This window comes from Sminthopsis crassicaudata, chromosome 4, assembly GCF_048593235.1.
Source record: "Sminthopsis crassicaudata isolate SCR6 chromosome 4, ASM4859323v1, whole genome shotgun sequence".
Classification (NCBI taxonomy): domain Eukaryota; kingdom Metazoa; phylum Chordata; class Mammalia; order Dasyuromorphia; family Dasyuridae; genus Sminthopsis; species Sminthopsis crassicaudata.
The window spans coordinates 450,703,502-450,725,864 of NC_133620.1; the positions used below are offsets into that span (position 1 = coordinate 450,703,502).

Here is a 22,363-nt window from a genome sequence, read left to right on the forward strand (position 1 = left end):
TTTCCCACCTGCACCATAAAAGGAGGCAGGCAGGCAGGGAGGTACATTTTCTCATCTGTCCTCCAGGCTAACGCCCTCACCATTGTACTCACTCAGTTTCTCTTGATCATTATTTCTTTTTCTGTTCCTGTGATCATTTTGTCCCATATTCTGGTTCTTGCTTCTTTCCCTTCAAATTATTGCATCTACTCCTATGCTTCCAAATTCTTTACAGATTTACTCTATTTTTTCAAAAGAATTTTGAGAGGTTCTTCTAGCACGAGGCTAGAAGTTTTTGAATGGATTCATTTCTTTCAAGAAGGGAGAGAAAAGTCGCTGCTATCTGAAATCTTTACGGATGTGATCGGTTTGGGTTTGTGGTTTCAGGTTAGCATTCTTGGCAAAGGGAAACAGCAGTGATGTAGAGAATAAAGAAAACCCCAGTTCAAATCCTTCCTCTGATAACTTAGTAACCGTGAGACTCCACCCCCTCAGAGTTTCAGGCAGTTCAAGGAAATAAATTATAGGCTTGTTGCAATAGATGCTGGCAGAGGTGAATTCTTGCCATTTACAGTATCTTGGCCAACTCCACAAAAATCTGTCATACTACTGCTTCTTTGTAGGTGTTATCTGATCATTTACATGACTATCACACTTAGCTGATGGGCTCTGTTGGGTCCCAACATACTGTTTTACCTTTGTTATAAGTGACTCACTTGGTGTGCTATATGGTGCAGCCAAATTAGCCTCCTTCTTGCTGTTCCCCACACAGAGTACTCTATCTCTGATTTCTGGACTCTGCTCCATGCCTGGAACATCCTCCTTCCTTACCCCTGCCTCATTGAATTTCTGGCTCGCTTCACCATGCTGTCAGGAACACACGAATAATCCTTTGGAACGTGGGATAGTGCAATGAATGAGTATTGATTCTAATGTTTGAGGACTTGGATTCAAATCCCATCTCAAATATTTACTGCCTGTATGTCATCCTTCAGTAGGATCCAGGTGTGCCCCCACATGAGGAAAAGCCAGTATAGGAAAATCCAGCCAAAGATCAGAGATATATATTAAGAGATGATTCGTCATTCATCAGAGTATTCCTTTCTTTAATAATGATTCATTTCCAAACTGCTTTAGGATTTGCAAAGTGTCTATCTCATAACAACTCAGAGGTGGGGTGTGTGTACCCATTATACAGATGTGAAAAATGAGGTTTAAAGAAATGGAGAGATTTCCTCAGATGCACAGCTAGTCTAGGGTAGGATTTGAATTTAGGACTTTAAATATAACCTTCTGTCTCTTATATCATGTATTCCAAAGGAGTGGGGATGGGAGAAAAGCATCAACCAAGCTTTTAGGCGACATGGTACAAATATCAATGGAGTCAGGAAGATATGAATTCAAATCCAACCTCAGACACTCACAAACTTTGTGACTGAGCAAGTTAACCCTATTTACTTCAGTTTCCTCATCTGTCAAATGAGCTGGAGAAGATAATGGCAAACTATTTTAGTATATGTGCCAAGAAACCCTCAAATAGGGTCACGAAGAATTGGACAAATCAAAATTACTGAAAAACAACAAAAGTCTCATCTTTAATGTAGGGAGGTAGTCTTCCTGACCCACTAGTTAAATTCTGTCCAGCAGCAGGGATGGATTTGCTCAGAGTCCTTCATAATTGACTAACTTTTTTGTGACTCAGAAACAAATCTGGAGTTTTGTCCATGTGATACTGAAAACAAGTTTTTGTCCATGAAAAAGTAACATACAGACCAAACCAGTGATCCTGACTTTATTAGCATCTGACACCAAGAAATGGATCAAATGGACCACAGATGTGTAACTACTATCCATTTATATATATATATATATATATATACATATATATATATATTATATATATATACGTATATATATATATATATATATATATATATATATATATATATATATATATATATATACACATTACATTTCCATGAATGAAATACACCTAATTTTTGCAGTTACTACTCTTTACTTTTCAGACTATACCTTGCCTAATGGGATTACTTTTCACATAACTAAAAAAGCTTCAGGATGCTGAAATGATTTCATCTCTGATCAAGCTTGTCTCCACAACCACACACATATGAGAGGGAGCCATGTATGACTACCACAATAGACTATCTTGACAAAAGGAAGATGTAAGCTCTCGTGTTCAAATCTTGTTTCAGACACTTACTACCTCTGGGATTCTGGACAAATCATTTAATCTCTTTGGGCGTCATGTTTTAAAATTCATAGAATTACAAAGAATTAAATTATATTGAAATAAGGACGCAATTTTTTCCTATCTGAGTTGCAGGAATTCTTATAGTTCTCAAGAACTCTTATTCAAAGGTAGCCCACACCTTTGTTGTTGGGAGTTCCAATAGGCTCAATTATTAAGCTGTATTATTATTATTATTGAAATATTATTTCAATTTGAATTTATTTGATTTTATGATTAAGTTATATGACTTTGGATAAGTCCCGCTCTGAGTTACAGCATTTTTGTGCCTAGAAGAGAGGGAGCTCAGGTGGAAGATCTCTAAACTTCCTCCCAGCTTTAACAACCTCAGGTCCTTTTGTACCCTACTTATGCCAGCTCATGCCCTTTTCCCTGTCCACTCCAGACCTGAGGTTCTGAGCAGCCCAGTGTTAGCTGGTAGGCTCCCCGGAGAAGGACCCTAGAGTCTGGAAAGTACCTGGATCCACTTGCACAGCACATAGGATGGCTCCCAAAGATCCTTTTAATCAGCAGGCACATCCTTGGCATGGCACAGGCAGTGCTGACCCCTTCCCTCATGGTCCCTGCGACTGGAGGAAGCTGGGCTGAAGCAGAGCAGCTAAACTTGGCTCGGAAGCACAATAGTTCCCTCTCGTTGTAGGGAGCCCCTCCTCTTCTCTGGTTTTATAGCCCTCCCGTAGGTCCCCTCCTCTTTCCCAAGGGGTGGGAGTGGATAGGGAGGGTCAGGAGCAGGAGGAGTGGACAGAGACCCAGGGACTGCCTGATTTGACTCAGGAGGAAAATGCAGCTGTGTGGGGCTGACATTTGCGCCCTCAACTGCCCAGGAAAATCTCAGATACGGATTACTGCCAGAGTATTTCTTGGCAATCTCGGGAGAAGAGTTTATCAGAGAGGAGGCTAGACTGACCTGGGAGAGAGCATAGACCTGCTCATTATGCCCTCCCCAGTGAAATGGCATGGAATACAGGAGAATAAGAGATCTAGAGCTGAAAAGGAGGCAAGGGGATCCTGCGGCTACTACTGCTAGGAAGGAAGCAGACGATCTTTGATCTAGAGCTGAGAAGGAAACAAGGAAATTGTGGATGTAAAACCAGGAGTTAGGCAGAATATTATAGAACTACAGCTTGAGAGGGAGCCAGGGAGTTCATGGGTCTAGAACTGAGAGGGAGGCAGATCTAAAGCTTGAGAAGAAGGCAGGGAGGTTGTGGATCTAGAGCTGAGAGCTGAGAGGAGGCAAAACATCACTGATCTAGAGTTAAGAGGGTCTTACTAATAATTTAACCTCCCCTCCTCCCATTTAGCAGATGACTAAACTGAAGCTTGGGGAACCAGAGGGACTTGGCCACTGTCTTACAAAGGATAGAGTAGGGATTTGAACTCAGGTCCTCTCGTGCTGGAATCAAAATTCTGCACACAGTAGTTGTTTTGTTTAAGCATTTTAGGCTAGCTACGTGTTAACGGTAGATACAGTCTGGGGTCTGGCATCAGGAAAATCTGAGTTCAAATCCAGCCTCACAAAGTCTCTAAGCAAGTCGCCTCTGTCTGCCTCAGTTTCCTCAATTATAAAGTGGGGATGATTATAGTATCTCTACCTCCTGAGGCAGGAGATCACGTTTGTAAAGCGCCTGGCACAAGTGGATGAACTTGAGTACTGTGGAAATGGGGAAAACTATTTTCTCGCCAGAAAGAATAACTTCTGGGCCACCAGAGAAACAGAGCTATAATGATGTGCAAATAAAAACCCTCAGTCATATTTCCCCATTGTTTAGTTGTTGCCTATATAAGCAAGATTTATTTTATCTTTAAAGAGGTCTCTGCCATCTTAGAGATTCCTGCCAATGCTAGAAGTCTCATAAGACTAACCATACAGAAATGAATTTCCTCACAGCACAAACATGATTTTTAGCAACACCTGTGACCCCAAGTCTTACAGTCTTTCCCCCATTTCCTTTCTGCCACTAACTGCTGTTTATTAGTCAAGTACTTCCATTGAGCCCCCCCAAACTGTCAAATTCAAGTTGTTCTCTGAGAAGCTGCTACCAAGAATAATCTTGGTTTAGACGAAGTTCTTTCTCTTTTAATCTAGTCACTCATGTTATTTGATAATGCTCCTCCTCTCGCCCCAGGAAACCGAAGATGGGAAAATCCCATGACAATATCATTTGTGATAGACAGCATGGTCACCGACTTTTATATAGCACCATATTTCCACGGTGGCTGGGGGTTTCTATATGTAGGACATATTTCATTTGATCTTCATAGCAACCCCATGAGGTAGATGCTATTATATCCCCATTTTATGGATGAGGAAACAGACTCAGAAGGGCTACGTGACTTACCTAGGATTGTGTAACTAGAGATTTTATGAAAAGAAATTTGAACTGACGTCTTCCTGACTCCACACCCATATCACCCTGCCCCACTTCTAAGAATTGAATGGTAAGTTCGGGAGATTCAGGCTTAAATTCCATCTTAGATACTAGTTGTATGATGCAGGGTAAGTCACTTAAACCCAAATGACGCTGACTTCCTAGCTGTTCCATCTCCTACTGCTCTGCATTTTCCCTGGTTGTCCTCCACGGCCAAAATGCTCTCCTTCCTCAGCAGCACCTCCTGGCTTCCTTCAAGTACTAACTCAAACCTTGGCATCTACAAATCTTACCACAAAGCTTTTTTGATCACACTTCATGCCAGTACCTTTCCTCTGTTGGTTATCTTCAGTGGCCTATCTCTGGTCTGTATAGAGTTGTTGGTCTGTTGTCTCCCTTATTAGCCTGTGAGCTCCTTAAGAGCAGAGATGCTGTTTTGCCTTTCTTTGTACCACAATGCTTCGTACAGAGTCTGCTATGTGGTAGGTGCTTAATAAATGCTTGTACCTCTTCTGCAAAGTTGCCATAATAGTAGAACCTATCTCACAATCAGATCAAATCAGATTATAGATATAAAATACTATATAAAATGTCAGCTATTTTGTGTTATTAATGTTGTTAATAATGAAGGAAGAAGGGGAGAAGGAGGAAGTAGAGAAAAAGGAGGAGGAAGAGAAAGAAGAGGAGAAATAGAAGGAAGCAAAGGAAGAAAAGAAGAAGAGGAGGAAGAGGAGAAAGAAAAGAAAGAGAGAGAGGAGGAAGAGAAGAAAAAGGAGGAGGAGAAGGAAGAGAGGAAGAAGGAGAAGAAAAGAGAAGAAGAGAGAGGAAAAAGAAAGAGGAAGAAGAGAAGAAGAAAGGAGGAGGAGAAGAAAAGAAAAAGAGAAGGAGGAGGAAGAAGAAGAGAAGTCCTTTTTGGTTAGAGGAGGAGGAAGAGGAAGAGGAAGAAAAAAGAGGAGGAGGAGGAAAAATAAAAAGTAAAGAAGGAAGAGAAGAAGAAGAAGAAGAAGAAGAAGAAGAAGAAGAAGAAGAAGAAGAAGAAGAAGAAGAAGAAGAAGAAGAAGAAGAAGAAGAAGAAGAAGAAGAAGAAGAAGAAGAAGAAGAAGAAGAAGAAGGAGGAAGAGGAAGAGAAGTCCTTTTTGCTTAGAATGATAGGATACACCTAGAAGGGGACTTAGAGATCATTGGTTAATTTAGTACTACAAAAGACCAAAACAGCCTGCCAAGACTTGTCTGTCTCTCCAAGGGGACCAAGGGGTTGTTTAAGGACAGGAAACCTTATCAGACTTCTTTTGGCTGTCAGCCAATAAACATTTTTCGAGGGCCTTCGAGGTACCTGGCCCTATGCTAGGTGCTGTGAATACAAAGAAAAGCAAAACATAGTTCTCTGCCTTCATAAGACTCACAAGGGTGATTCAGTGTGCAAACAAGTCTAATATAGAATGTATACCTTTTTTTTTTAGTAGGTGGAAACCAGACATAATTTCATCCATTTGTTGAATTCCCTAACATCCAGATTCCACACTGAGTGTGGACTCCCCATGTCAGATCTGATACAGATCAGCCCCACATTTGCCACTGATCCTCTTCAGGAGTTGCTTAAAGGTATCCAGATTGAGACACCAGCCCAGGGTCACAGAGTTAAGGAGGGATTCCAGGCAAAACTGGAAGATCCATGTTCCTTAGCTCTCCTGCCTGCTTTTTCAGTACCCCTGCTCACCACTGCTCAGTGAGTACGTGATAGGAGCCCAGAAACTGAAGTACAACTGCCTTTTGGCAGATAGAAGCAGGCGCCTAGAAGTCCAGAGGAAAGATCCGATCTGGAGACATAAAGTTGAGTCATCAGTAGATCTGTGACAATTTCAGACCAATCAGGAAACCAGGAAGAAATGAAGGGGAATCTCACCTGATGGATTTGAGCTTGGCTTTCCCCAAATTATTATTGACGTCTTTGTCCCTCTTTAAAGATGTACTGAGAGCTTTTGGATCGGAACAGGTATCCCCAGGGGCAGGACATTTTCAAGTCTGGAGCAAAAACTCTTCCGTTTCTCAGATCTCACTCTTGGCTCTCTACTCTCAGGTAGGAGATGACGGGGCTGAGGAAGGAAGGGACACTTTAGCATACAGTGGAGAAAAAAATCCATGAATGGTTCCTGCCCTTTCTAGGACCATGGTTATAGAACCAGAAAGGGGAGAAATACCTAACATTTATTTATCATTACTTAGTATTATAAAGTTTACAATATTTGTTAACTTATTTGATCCTCTCAAAAACACTGTGAGTTAGATGCTATTATTATCCCATTTTACAGTTGAGGAAACTTTGCTGAGACATATTAAGTGAATGGTCTAGAGTTACATAGCTAGATAGAATTTGAATTTGAATTCAGGTCTTCTTGATTTTCTGCCTAGCATCCTATCTACTGAAGTGCCTAATTATTTAGAAATAGCCTTTGAGGGAATTCAGGCAAATTTTTATTTTATAGATGAGCAAGCTGAAGCCCAGAGTGGGAAAGTGATCTGTCCAGAGTCACAAGACAGCAAGTGACAGTCAGTATTCAAATACAGATCTCTCTTAACTCTGGCAACCCTTTGATCATATCACTGTTTTAAAAATGTTGTTTCACCCGGCCCCTTTCAAGTGCTTAAGGAAGTCATATTGTGACTAAGAAAAAATTATTTTCTTTCTTAAGCTTTTGCCAAATAATCACTTTAGAGATATATTTTTTTAAAAGACTGGATCTCCCTATTTTACCAAGGCTGGAAGTACAGCAGCCACTCATAGGGCCAAATCCAGTGCTGATGGGCAGAGCAGATTTGACAAACTTCATTTCCAATCTGGGCTGGTTCTCTTCCCCTTAGACAGCTTATTGATCCCTGTTCCCAGGGATTTACCAGATTGGTGCTGAATTTAGGAAGAACACCTACTTGATCTTCTCCCTAGTTCTAAACTATCCTCAGCCTCCCTGATAGCAGGGATTAGAGGCATATGACAGTACACCTGCTTTACAAAGACTTTGGTAACAAAAACAATCCCAAATGTGGAAATTCCCTCCGCTGATTAAAAAAAAAAAGTAATTCATCTGTAACTGTAAGTTACATGTATGCATTGGCTGAAAAATCAGTAGGGGCTTTTTCATAATTAATCTGACAATGACAAAATTGGAGATGTGAGAGATTATTTAGTCCAACCCATAATTAAGGACAAATTAAGAACATTCCTAATAAATGGCTGTCCAGATTCTTCTTGGAGAGCTCCCCTGAGGGGCAACTCACTATTACCTGAGGAAGCCCATTCCTCTTCTGGCGAGCTAATTGTTAGAGGGTTTTTGTGGTGAAAAGCCCAAGATTTGAAGCCAGATGAACTTGGTTTGAATTCCAGCTTTGTTTCTTATTTATGATCTTAGGCAAATCTCTCTACCTCAGTTTCCTCATCTGAATAATCACAGGTTGTTTTCAATGGCTTCTAAATTTTCTTCCAGCTCTGGATCTATGATCCCCAAATCCTAGTCACTCAGTTTTCAACCATCTCTTATCAACACCACAATGGTTGTAGACTTGTTAACTAATATCAGTTATGGTCTCTTTTCTTCATTTCAGGAATTTTCATTTTTTCAGGTAACTTTGGTAATTACTACCTCCTGTTTCCATTTAAATTTGTGGAGCCTGGAGGAGAGGGGGAAGTTCTTAGGAAGAAAAAGTAGTGAAAAAAGAGCTGGATTTGAATTTGGACCTGAATTCAAATTTCATTTCTTTGAGACTTGGTCAAGTCATTAGAATTCCTAATTTCCTCCTCTGCATAATGAAAAGATTAGATTGACTTAAAGGTCCCTTCTATTTCTATGACCCATGAAACTCAGAATTGTGTATTTAAGGAAGAATCAAATAAAATGAATTGCTGTAGAGGGAAATGAGCAGAACCAGGACAACAATATGCACAGTAACAGCAAATATTATACAAGGAACAATTGTGAATAACAGCTATTCTCCAAAATATAGTGATCTAATCCCAAAGGAATCATAATGAAAAATATTATCTGCCTTTTGAGAAAGAACTGATGGCATATACTCAGAGTATATACTCAAATGTAATACTCAGTGTTATTGAATATACTCAAAACTTTAAAAACCCAAAGAATATTTAAAATGTTTTTACATGTAATTGGGGGAAAATGTTATTTAAAAAGTTAAAAACAAATGAAAACAAAATGAAAAAGGAAAAGAATAGAAAAAGAGCCAAGAAGGGGAACCAGTACTTAGATACTACTCTGGAAGGTCTGCAGAATAGTGCCAGTAGGCTCTCTGGGCTTTTCAAGAATATCCCCAAATAAGTATGACAGCTTTAGCAAACAATTTCTCGTTGAAAGAAATATGAGTTGAAGCTTTGATTGTTACTTTAAATGACTTAACCATCAACCTGGAGCTGTTAAATTCTGTTTTTAGGTTTTCATATTAGCTTTAAAGTTAGCAGCAGAATATTCCCATTTGCCCACTCAATGCTTTCAAGCTACCAACAATTAATCTCTCTTAAAGAGAGCGCAACCCTGATTCGCTGCTAATGTAGATGGCCCGCCTTTGCAGGTTCCCTGACAGGACTTTGCAGCTAAGAGCAGGAAGGGAGAAAGGCTTTTTACCCAAGAGCCTGAGCTGTGAGAAGTCAAGTCAGAAGCAGCTAGCTTCCATATGCCCTTACCTGGATGGGATGGCAGAGTGCAAATATCACAGGCAGTCTGTGAATGCCAAGGTCTCAACCCTTCCAAGTCCAGTAGCACTTGTGCCCTCACCAAAAGTTAAAGGAGCATTTATACTCTCCCCTGGGAGAGCAGTTTTGCATACAACCATATTTCCCCTTTTCATTTCAAAAGGGAGTGTCTCATCTGGCTTAACTGTTAGCCAATTTATGATGATGACTAGTGCCAGTCAACAACCTGGTCTTGCTGTTACATCAACCCCACAGCCCTAGAGCATCTCTGGGAGGTCCACCCCTTCCTGGTCTCAGGTCTAAAGAAAGATGAACTTCTTGACCAGGACACCAGATCATCATGATGAAAAGCCATCATCTGGGAATTTATTCATACCCTATTACCTCATTTTCTGGAGCTGGGAAATTCTCATTCTTTCTACATTTTTCATTCTCTCTTTCCCTTTCCTCCTTCCCTTCTCTCTTCCTCCCCCTCTCTCTTCCCTCTCTTCCTTCATTTCTCCCCTTTTGTCCCATCTCCAACCTCCATATGGAATACTCAGAATTTATCCCTTCCTCCCTTAAGTCTGTTTTCAATTTCTTAAGCTGAGACAGAGTTTCAGAAGCTTGGGCACATTACTATTTTTCTAGCTTAGAGAAAAATGTTCAGGTTATGATGTTGTCAAGGTTCAGAACAAGTTAACAGGTTCCAGACATTATCTATGAGGTTTTTGGGGAAGGACAAAAAGCAAACCAAGTGAGAGAAAAAATAGCTGGAACAGAGATACCATTTATTGACTCCACCTTAATTCTCAGAGAAAATTTGCCTGGAAAGAAAATGTGTTTTTTTTCCCCTTACTCAAAAAGAAAGAAAGGAGAGAGATATCTTTGGATTTCTTGAATGAATAGAACTTCTGGATTTCTGGTCTAGGTCTTAGGTGCTGAAATTTGACTCCTCAGAGGTTGAATGCACCATGTATGCACTAATGAATTGATTCTGGTCTTATGGGAATGCAGTATCCTGAGGTTGGAAAGGAGCCCCAATGGTCACTTTCTTTCAGCTCCAAATAAATTCATGCTTGTACAATCCATAGACTTACAATTCATCCTGTTTCTTAGCCAACAGACAAGTTGATTAGTTAATACAATCTTCTGGCTAGAAGGTGCTTTGAAGACCATCTAACCCATATTTACAGGAAAGGAAACTGAAACCTAGAGATGGGAAGACAAGTCTTAGAACGGGCTTTAAAGTTCTCTTTCTCCTCAGTGCAAATCTTACCTTTGGCTCTGGCTCTGGCTTTCCAGTTTAACCAGACAATCTGATTTCCAGCTCCTGTCCCATGGTTTCATTTCTTCATGCCTTCCTTCATATTGTTTTACCTCCTAGATTGTCCTTCCTCCAATCTCTTCCCCTATAATCAAATCCTGCTCAAAGCTGGCTTTCTTCCCACCTCTCTCCTGTTTCCTTTTAAAGTCTTGTCCCCAAATGATCATACCTGTCACCAATCAAAGGAATTACAACTTCCAGATCTTCCTAGCTTCCACTACTTATGTTTACTTACTTTTTTTTTTGTACTTTGGACTTCAGCAAATTTCAAAGCTTGCATATTTTCTTTATATGTTCTTCCATTTTTTTTTAACCTGGGCCATTAACTGACCAACTTTAGGGTAGTGACATAATATGACTTAAGCATGGGAAAAGTTTATTAAATTTGGAATTAGGAGACCTGGATTTAAATTTCAGCTCTGCTACTTTCTGGTGTTGTGAACTTAGGTGAGTCATAGCATCAGACTTTTAAAGCTGTAAGGGATCTCAGAGACCATTTAACTCAACTCAATTATTTTACAAAAGAAGAAACTGTACCCCAGAGACATTAAAAGATGGTTTCAAAGGGATAGTAGGAGAAACTGAGGTGATGTTAAAAAGACATTAATAAAATTTTATTAGAAATAAATATAATTTTCTTCTTCAGACACTCCCATACTAATTCTTTGCAGAGGTGGAAAATATATATTACACACACAAACACACGCACACACACACATTAAGACTTTGGAGTTTCTGGAATATTTCAATTGCTTAATATAGTTATTTGCCATATATTTCTTATACTCCCTAAATATAGTCAGTGATCAGGTTAGGAACCCTACCATAAGATATCAGAATTGGAATCAACATTGAGTCTCAGGTTCTCTAATATTTTCAGATTAGAGATTAAGAGCTTTCATTCATTACTTCAAAGGAGATTGCACAGAATCAAGTCCTTTGCAAATCTTAAAATACTTTATAAATGTTGGCTATTATTATTATTATTTAAAGAAAGGAGTAATTCAATTTCAAATAGAATCCCTGGCAGTCTTCCAGGCAGATCAGAAGTCACAGTCTAGCAGATGCCTAAGATCTGGCATATAATTCCATTATGCTCTGCCTGTTCTGATCTTACATTAGTTCTGGAATCCCCATTTTAAGAAGGATATAGGCAATCAGGACCCCATCTAGAAGATATCAGTCAGAATGACAAGAGGAAAGCCAAATGAGGATTTCAGGAAAAATGGGCAGTGATTGTTCTATAGTAGAAAAGACAGTACCTGTATTCAGATATTTGGAGGATTAAACTCATTTTCCTTGGCTCTAGAGAGTAAAACTCTGAGCCAAAAGTAGAAGATTCAGAGAAGCAGATTTAGGCTCAATGTAAAGGAAAACTCCCCACTAGTTGAAGTTGTCCAAAAGAGAAATAGATTATCATGGGAGGTACAGGGGGTAGGAGAAGCAGAGGTTCATCATATCTTAGAACCAGGAATCCATCAGTTACAGAATCATGGAGTGTCTGACCTGGAAAGGATGCCAGATGCCATCTTGTCAAGCCGTCATTTTACAGACGAGGAAACCGAGTCATAGATTGAGTGACTTGGTTGGGGTTGTAGAGGCAGTAAGTTGTCAGAACTGACTCCAAAGTGAATGCTCTTTTTGATTCAATACAAGAAGAAGCTTTGTAATGAGAACACTGTCTCAGGACGTGAGTTCTTTTCCTGAAGTCGTCAAGGCAGAATGACCATTTGTTAGGAATGTTGTTTAGATGAAGCTTGGACTCCATTCCAACTCAGAGATTCCATGATTCTATAATTGACTAATGGGCATCTGGGTCAAAAAAAATTACAGGAGGACATTCTTTGGTTCGATCAGAGATTAGATGAGAATTCATGAGAATCACAATTGGGAATGTAAAATCAGAGGATAAATTTCAGAAATTCAGTTTCATTCTTCAGATTCCCTTCAATTCTAAATCCTATAATCTTATGAATAATTCAAATTGATTCAATTACCTTGTGATTATTTTATAGTGCTTTGTATATAGCTTCTAGAGTGGCTGTTTCACTCTTTTTATCTTCAGAACTACGACAGTGCTTGGCACCTGATTTTGTGGGACCAGAGCTGTGATTTTGCTGATACAAGGATCACATGACCAGGAACTCTCTCTACCAATGTGGATTGCAATTTGTAATGTTAGCAAGTTGCTGGGGGTGCTAAGAAGAATAGCCCAGGCTCAGACAATGTATCTAGAAATGGTATCCAGTACTGTAGTTGAACCTAGATCTTCTTGATCGGGAGACTGGCTCTCTAGCCACTTCACTGTCTTGCCTTTGTAAGTACATGAAAAATAACTGATTGATTGGTTAATTCAACATTTATTAAGCACCTCCTAGAAATGGATAATGATGATGGTTATGATGAAGACTACAGTGATGACAGTGAAAAGCATTTATAGAAGGAATAAAGGTATAAGTGCTCATTAAGTACCTGCTACATGGCCAGTTTCTATGATAAGCAATTATCGTTAAGTTAGGCACTTTCATGTTGAGATAAGATGTGATTCTTGTCCTCATGGAGTTAAAATCTAGGAATAAATCATATACATAGATTATTTCTAAGAATTAGAAATATATGGTAAAAGAATCAAAGAAATCCAGATAAGATATTGTTCTGAGAGCTGTTTCCAGGGAGGGATGAATAGGATAGGACTATTAGAAAGGTTCATGGAGGAGGTGGCTTTTAATTTAGTCTTTAAAGAATGATAATAACAAAATTATTTGATGATCAACTGTGATGGACTTATCTCTTCTCAACAATGTAGGGATTCAAGGCAATTCCAACAGACTTGGGATGGAAAATGCCATACACATCCAAAGACAGAACTATGGAGACTGAATGTGGATCAAATCATAGTATTTTTACTTTTTTGTTTGTTTGTCTTTTCCTTCTCATGTTTTTTTTTTCTTTTTAGTCTGATTTTTCTTGCACAATGTGACAAATATGTAAGTATGTTTAAAAGGATTGCACATATTTAACCTATATCAGATTGCTTGCTGTCTTGAGAAGGGGAGAGATAAGGGAGGGAAAGAGGGTGAAAAAATTGGAACACAAAGTTCCAAAACAAAGGTTGAAAACTATCTTTACATGTATTGGGGAATTGAGAAAAAAAATAATGGGTTAGAATTCAATAGATAAAATTACCATGCTCAGGAAGACAGACCAGTTAAATTGTAGGGTAGAGAGCAATAGTTATCTTCAGTGTTCTAATAATACCTTCATTCTTTCACTCCCCTGTGTATATTTAATTAATTAATTAAAATAGGGAATATGGATCTCATGTTTAATGTTAAGTTGGCCCATCCACTCGCCATGGAAGATTCATTGTAAATTTTAGAAGAGGAATGATGAAGTAAGACACTTTTTGATGACAGAGCAGCATAGTTCAAAGATATTTGTTTGTCTGGGTGACTTTCCTTTCGTGTTGGTGCATGTGGTTTCCTACACTAGGCAAACAGCCTAGTGTGACACTAGGCAAAGCTTTGTGCATTGGACTGAGCTGTGAACTGCCGGAGTACTTGGGTGTAGAGCATAAGTAAAGGCTAATTGATGACGACTCCATAACACATGGTTTAGAACAATTGTGACAACACATCAAAATCCCTTCCATTATTTTTTGGACATGACTGTGATTTGTGATGCCCTTGGAATGTAACATTTTAGTGCATTTCCCATTTTCATAATTTTGGACCAGGGGTTCTTAACCTTTTTCTTGATGGCCTAGTGACTCCTTCTTCTTAAAATTCTTTCTTTCAAAATTCATATTTGAAAGAAATGCTAAATTTCAGGCAAGGGATAAAAAAAAGTAAGAACAAATAAAGATTTAATTCTTTTTCCAATCCAAATTCATGAAATCTATCCCTTGAAATCTGTCAGAAGATTTTGGGACATCAAATTAATAATTCCTATCCTAGAGGATCAAATTTAGTTAATCTGCATTTAAACAATGAATAGTCATTCTGGCTATGATGTTGCGAAAATATTCTTTAGCTTTGATGACTGTCATTGACATGACTGTCACCTATATCTATATCTGAATTCTTTTCTGTTCTCTTAGGTGTCAGACATTATAGGACTCTTGCAGTCATATTTGTGGGACACTAAAGATTAAAGAAAAAGAAGAGGAGTAATCTATAGATAGTATGAACAAAAGTTAGAGAAGAAGGAAAGTGTAAAGTATGTTGAGGATGCAGGTAATAGTCCGATGTGTCTGTACATACCCTATTTAGAGGATATTAAGATGAAAGAAGATCAGAAAGATGAAGTGGCTCTAGTCCAAGGAGGGCATTGCAAAAGAATTTGAACTTTACTCAGAAGACAATGTAATTATTTTTAAGCAGGGAAATAGCATGACCACATCCATACACAAGGATTGGGGAGCACAGTGAAGGAGAGATTGACAGGGTGAAAAAATTAAAAACCTGATAGAAGACTGGTGCAATGATCCAGGACAATGCCTTTGCTAGATGGCAGCAGTGTGCATTAAGAGAAAGGGATAGATGCAAGAAATGGTGTGGAGGAAGAGTCATCTGAAGTGAGTAACCATTTCATAATCATGTTTACATGATATAAAAAATACAAAGTGGTGATACATTTGTGTGTTTTTTTCAGCCTATTATTCTGCCCCCCAGATCTCAGAACCTACGCTGCTGCTTCTAGGTCTTTCTGGCACACATTCAGCAGATTCTCTCTTCTGATGATGGAGAGAACAGGTAAATCCTAGTGTTAGGAGAGAAAAGAATCTCTTATTCACATAGATTTCTAGGAGTTATGGGGGTGGAGCCAAGATGGTGGAGTAGAGACAGGAAGCTACTTGATCTCTCCCAGTTTCTCTCAAAAACAACATGAAACTAAGCCTCTGAACAGTCTGATGGGATAAAACCATTCTCCAGTTCAAGAGATTGTAAAAATTTCAAGAAAGGTCAGTCTCACAGGAGTGAAAAGGATGTTCAACCCAGCTCAGATAAACTCTGGGAAAGTTGGTGAGAGGGTCTTAATCACAGCAAATCAAAAACTAAGACCCTTGGTCCTGGCTCAGTAGAAGAGCAGATCATTGGAACTGCCTTCAGTCACTGTTCAGAAGACAAACTCTGGGAAAACAAGCTGTTTCCAGGAAAGAGCAGGCAAAGCTATCCCCTGCAAACACAAGGGGTCCTGATGCTCAAAGTCAAGGCTCAGAGCTGCACTGGAAGCTTGGCTCCTACCCCGGGAGCGGAGCTTGACCATAAAACGTTTTAAAAAGGAAAGAAAATGAGCAAGAAACAAAAAAGAACTTTGACCATTAAAAGCTACTGTGGTGACAGAGAAGATCAAAATACGAACTGAAATGAGGACAAAATGTCCACAGAGGAAATCTCAAAGAGTGATATGAATTGGTCTGAAGCCCAAAGAGGTTTATTGGAAGTAAAAAGACTTTAAAAGGCAAAAGAAATGACAAGTATGCAAGAGACAGTACCTTGGAAAAGAAAGCAATTCCTTAAAAAATATAATTGGCCAAATGTAAAAAAAAAAAAAAGAAATCCACTGCAGAAAACAATATTTTCAAAAGTAGAATTACTCAATTGGAAAAAGAGATATAAAAGCTAACTAAAGAAAATCATACATTCAAAACTAGAATGGGGCAAATGGAAATTAATGAGTCTGTGAGACATGAAGAATCTGAAAAAAATGGAAGAAAATGTGAAATACCTCAATAGAAAAACAGCTGACCTGGAAAATAGATCCAAAAGGGACAATTTAAAAATAATTGATCTACTTGAAGGCCATGAGCAAAAAAAAAAAAAAAAGTGCCTGGATACCATTGTTCAAGAGATAATCAAGGAAAACTGTTCTGCTATTCTAGAAACAGAGAAATACTCATTGAAAAATTCATCAATCACCTTCAGAAAGAAATCTCACAAGGAAAACCCCAAGAAACATTGTTGCATAACTTCAAAACTATAATCTCAAGGAAAAAATACTGTAAACTGCCAGACAAAACAAGTCAAATGTCGAGGAGCAATAGTCAAGATTACTCAGGATCTGGCAGCTCTTACAATAAAGATGTGAGGGCCTGGAATACCATATTCCAGAAGGTGAAGGACCTTGGGTTACAAACAAGAATTAACCAATCAGCAAAACTGAGTATCATCTTTCAGGGAAGGTGATAGATCTTCAATGAAGTAAGAGACTTTCAATCATTTCTATTGAAAAAAACAGAACAAAAAAATTTAAACTACAAATACAGAACTCAAGAGAAGCTTAGAAAAATAAACAGGGGAGAAATATATATTATTTAAAAGTTTAACTGTTTACATGCCTAGATGGGAAAATAATATCTGTAACTCTTAAGAACTGTATCTGTTACGAGGGCAGGCAGAGCAGGACATCACATGGACAGAAGGTATAATTGTGAATGTACTCTGACATGATGACATCAAAGAAAAAGATTACATTCAATAAAAGGCCAGGGAAAGATAGACTAAAAACCAATCGAATTCTAAAAAATGAATGGATCATATAACAAATCACAGAAACAATCCATAATTTCAACCAAGAGAATGACAATAATGAGACAACATACCAAAACTTATGGTATTCAGGTAAAGCAGTTCGTGGGGGAAGTTTTATATCTCTAAATAGGTTCATGAATAAAATAAAGAGATCAATGTATTGGGCATGCAACTAAAAAAACTACAAAAAGAAGAAATTAAAAGCCCTCAATTAAATAACAAATTAGAAATGTCGAAACTCAAAGGAGAGATTAATAAAATTGTAACTAAGAAAACCATTGAACTAATTAATAAGACTAAGAGTTAGTTTTATAAAAAACAACAACAAAATAGATAAACCTTTGGTTACATTGATTAGAAAAAGGAAAGGAAAAGACCAAATCACTAGCATCAAAAATGAAAAGAGTGAACTTACTACCAATGAAAAGGAAATTAAGCAATAATTAGGAGTCATTTTGTCCAACTTTATGGCAACAGATCACATAGATTTTTCAGCTGTAAATTCAGGGGAAAAAGGAGACAGGGAGAAGGGAAGGGGAAGGCATAGTTGGATCAAAAACTTATCCTAAGAAAACAGGGACACTGATACATTGTTGGTGGAATTGTGAAAACATCCAGCCATTCTGGAGAGCAATTTGGAACTATGCTCAAAAACTTATCAAACTGTGCGTACCCTTTGATCCAGCAGCGTTACTACTGGGTTTATATCCCAAAGAGATCTTAAAGATGGGAAAGGGACCCATATGTGCAAGAATGTTTGTGGCAGCCCTCTTTGTAGTGGCCAGAAACTGGAAAAGAAGTGGATGCCCATCAATTGGAAAATGGCTGAATAAATTGTGGTATATGAATATTATGGAATATTATTGTTCTGTAAGAAATGACCAGCAGGATGATTTCAGAGTGTCCTGGAGAGACTTACATGAACTGATACTGAGTGAAATGAGCAGGACCAGGAGATCGTTGTATACTTCAACAACAATACTATATGATGATCAATTCTGATGGATGTGGCCATTTTCAACAATGAGATGAACCAAATCAGTTCCAGTAGAACAGTAATGAACTGAACCATCTACACTCAGCGAAAGAACTCTGGGAGATGACTATGAACCACTACATAGAATTCCCAATCCCTCTATTTCTGTCCGCTTGCATTTTTTTTATTTCCTTCACAAGCTAATTGTACACTATTTCAAAGTCCGATTCTTTTTGTACAGCAAAATAACTGTTTGGACATGTATGCATATATTGTATTTAATTTATACTTTAACATATTTAACATGTATTGGTCAACCTGCCATCTGGGGGAGGGGAGGAAGGAGGGGAAAAATTGGAACAAAAGGTTTGGCAATTGTCAATGTTATAAAATTACCCATGCATATATCTTGTAAATAAAAACTATTTTAAAAAAATTCCTAAGAAATCAGTCAAGCATTCATTCTCAGGACAGACCTTGAGCAAATAAATCAATTAGCCACTTTAGGCTTCATTTTCTTATCCATACAGTCAGAGCAGAGAAGAGAAGGTTGGGGTTGGAATCAAGAAGACTTGAGTTCAAACCCCACTTCAGACACTTACTGATAAGACCATGAGCAAATCATTTAACTTCATCATACCTTAGTTTTCTCATTTGCAAAATGAAGGAGGATAGACTCTGATGAATTCTTAAGGTTCCTTCTTTTTTTTTAAATTAAAGCCTTTTAGTTTCAAAATATATATGTGGATAATTTTCAACATTCACCCTTACTAAATCATGTGTTTTAAATTTTTTCCCTCCCTTTCCTCCACCTCCTTTCTTCAAAGGCAAATAATCTAATCTATGTTAAACATTTGCAATTCTTCTGTACATATTTCCATAAATATCATGTTGCACAAGAAAAATCAGATCAAAAAGGGGGGAAAATGAGGAAGAAAACAAAATGCAAGCATACAACAACAAAAAGTGAAAATGTTGTAATTCACATTCAGTTCCCACAGTCCTCTGGTTGCAGATGGCTCTCTTCATCAAAAGATCATTGGAGGTGCAGCTAAGTGGTACAGTAGATAGAGCACCAGCTCTGAAGTCAGGAGGACCTGAATTCAAATCTGACCTCAGACACTTAATACTTCCTAGCTGTGTGACCCTGGGCAAGTCACTTAACACCAGTTGCCTCAGCAAAACAACAACAATTACAACAACAATAAAAGACCATTGGAACTGGTCTTAATCACCTCACTGTTGATGAGAGCCACATCCATCCTTCCATCAGAATTGATCATCATATAGTCTTGTTGTTGATGTGTACAATGATCTCCTGGTCCTGCTCATTTCACTCAGCATCAGATCATGTAAGTCTCTCTAGGCCTTTCTGAAATCATCCTGCTGGTCATTTCTTATAGAACAATAATATTCCATCACATTCACATACCACAATTTATTCAGCCACTCCCTAATTGATGGGCATCCACTCAGTTTCCAGTTTCTGGCCACTACAAAAAAAGGCTGCCTCAAACATTTTTGCACATGTGGGCCATTTTACCTCTTAAGGTTCCTTCTAACTCTATATCCATTGTACTATGGTCCAATCAATCAATGAACACTTATCATAATGAGCACACAACTCTGGGCCAAACACTATGAATAAAAAGACAAAAATGAAACAATCACTGCTCTCAAGTCCTGCCCAGCATGGTGTGCCCTCATTAGAGAAGGTTCTGTGCTCTATGAGCAAAGCAGAATTGAATTAGCTCAGAAGAAATGTGAGATGTGCACAGTTAGAGAGTTCACATAAATGTTAATAGAGACTATTCATGTCCACCCTGTAGCAGAGCATTCCAAACTCATATTGGTCCTGACCAGTTTGACACACTAACTCAACTCTAATCTAGTGATATCATTTTGGTCCTCCCTGAAGAACAGCAACCGTGTGTGTGTGTGTGTGTGTGTGTGTGTGTGTGTGTGTGTGTGTATGTGTGTGTGTGTAAAGCATGCAATGGCTTTTAGATGATTTTTAGTTTTCTAGTCTTTAGGATCCAATGATTTTTTTTTCTGTTTTTGACTTGAGTACTTGCTTTTGAATTCTGAGAATCTTTTTCCTAGGAATATAACCCATGCACATTTAGCAGAAAGAGAGAGTTCATTAGACCTCATATGAACTCATAATTCAGGATTATTACCACTCCCTTTTTATCCTTTCTATACCTGATATCTGACCTTGCTGGAAGAGTCCCAGGGTTCCGGTGGTACCTGGGGAGAAGGAGGTAGAGAAAGATAAGAATGATGGCCTACATGGAGGCTGCATAAGGGACTGAGAGCAGACTGAAGCTAAATGTTAGAGGTCTGAGGATAATCTGTAGATTATCTATAGTTGTCCCTATCAACATCGATAATTCAGAGTTGATTATCTAATTTTTTTGTTGATTTATGGAGTTTTCTGAGCCAAGTTGCCAGGAAAAAGGAATACTTTTCTCTCCTCAATTCCAGGAATTGGAAGTACAAAGAGGCTCAGATCAATAAGGCATAAGGTCTTCATAGAGGAGTAAACTAAACTTCAAAGGATGGGTAAGATTGGAAAAAATTCCAGGCCAAATAAATAAATAAATAAATAGGAAGTTGGTTTCCAGGAGGGTCTCTTACATTGGATTAATTCACTCAAATATAATAGTATGTCTGCGATAATGGGATGGGCTCAGGTCTGGGAAAGGCTCAGAGATAATAATAAGCATGAGCTCCCCAGTAAATCAGGGAAAATACACTTACATGCACATAATTAGAATTCAAACTGATGCATGATGAGGGATGTCAGTCTAGGGGACAGAGAGATCACTATTAGTTGAAAGAACCAGCTGAAGTTTCATGGAAAAATATTTTAATTGAGCTAATCTTTAAGCATAGATAGGATTTAAACATATGAGGGGCACATTGTATGTGCAAAGGCACAGAAATGGGAAATTGTGAGATGGATTCAGTCCATGGTGAGTAATTCAGTTTGGCTATGCCAAAAAGCCAGTGTAAGGGATTCCTTATCAGTGTGTAAACACATGAGAAGAGATTGGGAAAGCGAGATGAAGGCCAAATTGTGGAAGACTTTTTCTCCCCTTCCCCTCTTTTTTTCCCTCCCTCCTCTCTTCACTCTAGACTCAAAGTCAGGAAATCAAAGGGTCAAGGTCTTAAGATTTCCTAGCTATGTGATTTTGAAACTATCTAACACCCTGATGGAATCGAATGAGCACTGGATTTGAAGAGAAGTGGATTCAAATTGTAATTCCATTCTTTCAAGTCATATCACCTCTGTGGGCCTCAGTTTCCTTCTCTATAAAATGAAGGGGTTGAACTAGATGATTTCTCAGGTTTCTATTCTCAAAAGTCAAGAAATGTAAGGGTCAAAGTCTGGTTCTAAAATTTCCTAGTTGTATGACTCTGAAATTAGCATCTGATAAGTCAAATGAGCACTGAATTTGAAGACAAGTCTAATCCTGATTCTACTCTTTCAAGTCACATGACCTCTCTGAGCCTCAGTTTCCCCCTCTGTAAAATGAAGGGATTGAACTAAATGATTTCTCAGGTCTCTAAGTCTTATGATCCCAGTAGGGAACTATCCATGTTTTTGTTTGTTTGTTTGTTTGTTTTGTTTTTCTTTTTTACTAGGGAAGATCATATCTGGGCACCTTGTAAAATCCCCTGAATCTGGGTAAGCAATAGATATGTGCAGAGACAGAGGCTGAATGGGCAGCTGCAAAAAAACAAACGAACAACAACAACAACAAAAAAAAAAAAAACGGGAGAAAAGGAAAAAGGCATCCTGGGTTTTGTATAGTTGTTATTCAAGTGACCAAGGTACCCAGTGCACTATTTGGCAAATAACTTCAAATACACTTGATGTGGCTGGGATGGTTTCAGAAGAGTCTCTCATCTCCTCAAAGGTTACCACAAGCACTTATGATTCAGGAGCATTATTCCCAGCAGCCTTTGTCCCTCAACATCTCTGCTTATTCTTAAAAAAAAAAAAAAAAAAAAAAAAAAAAAAAAAAAAACCTGAGAATCTGCTGGAAGGAGGAAGGAATCAATTGCATTTTTATGGGAAACTAAAGTATGGTGGAATGGCCCATTGCTCATTCAAGGCTATTCCACTGAGCTTCATTTAAAACTCTGTTCTATCCTGAAATATTATTTTGAAAATACTTAAATATACTATGATGACCCTGTGCCATTTCCTTAAAGGAGAG

At 38.3% G+C, this 22,363-nt stretch overlaps 1 protein-coding gene across 8 annotated transcripts in view; it reads right to left on the minus strand.

The window, feature by feature from the left end:
- The window catches only part of NOS2 (nitric oxide synthase 2), a 99,755-nt gene that overhangs the window by 39,291 nt on the left and 38,101 nt on the right, over window positions 1-22,363 (minus strand). For 2 of the 8 annotated variants that reach the window (XM_074263665.1, XM_074263664.1), the window contains exon 1: window positions 2,709-2,883. In XM_074263665.1, the coding sequence (XP_074119766.1) occupies window positions 2,709-2,809 (101 nt within the window). In that variant the 5' untranslated portion in view covers window positions 2,810-2,883. Of the gene's footprint in view, window positions 1-2,708; window positions 2,884-6,523; window positions 6,714-9,310; window positions 9,475-10,577; window positions 10,705-12,131; window positions 12,414-13,097; window positions 13,195-20,339; window positions 20,362-22,363 lie in introns of those variants that run through there. The other 6 variants (XM_074263669.1, XM_074263670.1, XM_074263667.1 and 3 more) reach the window with 6 other exon arrangements.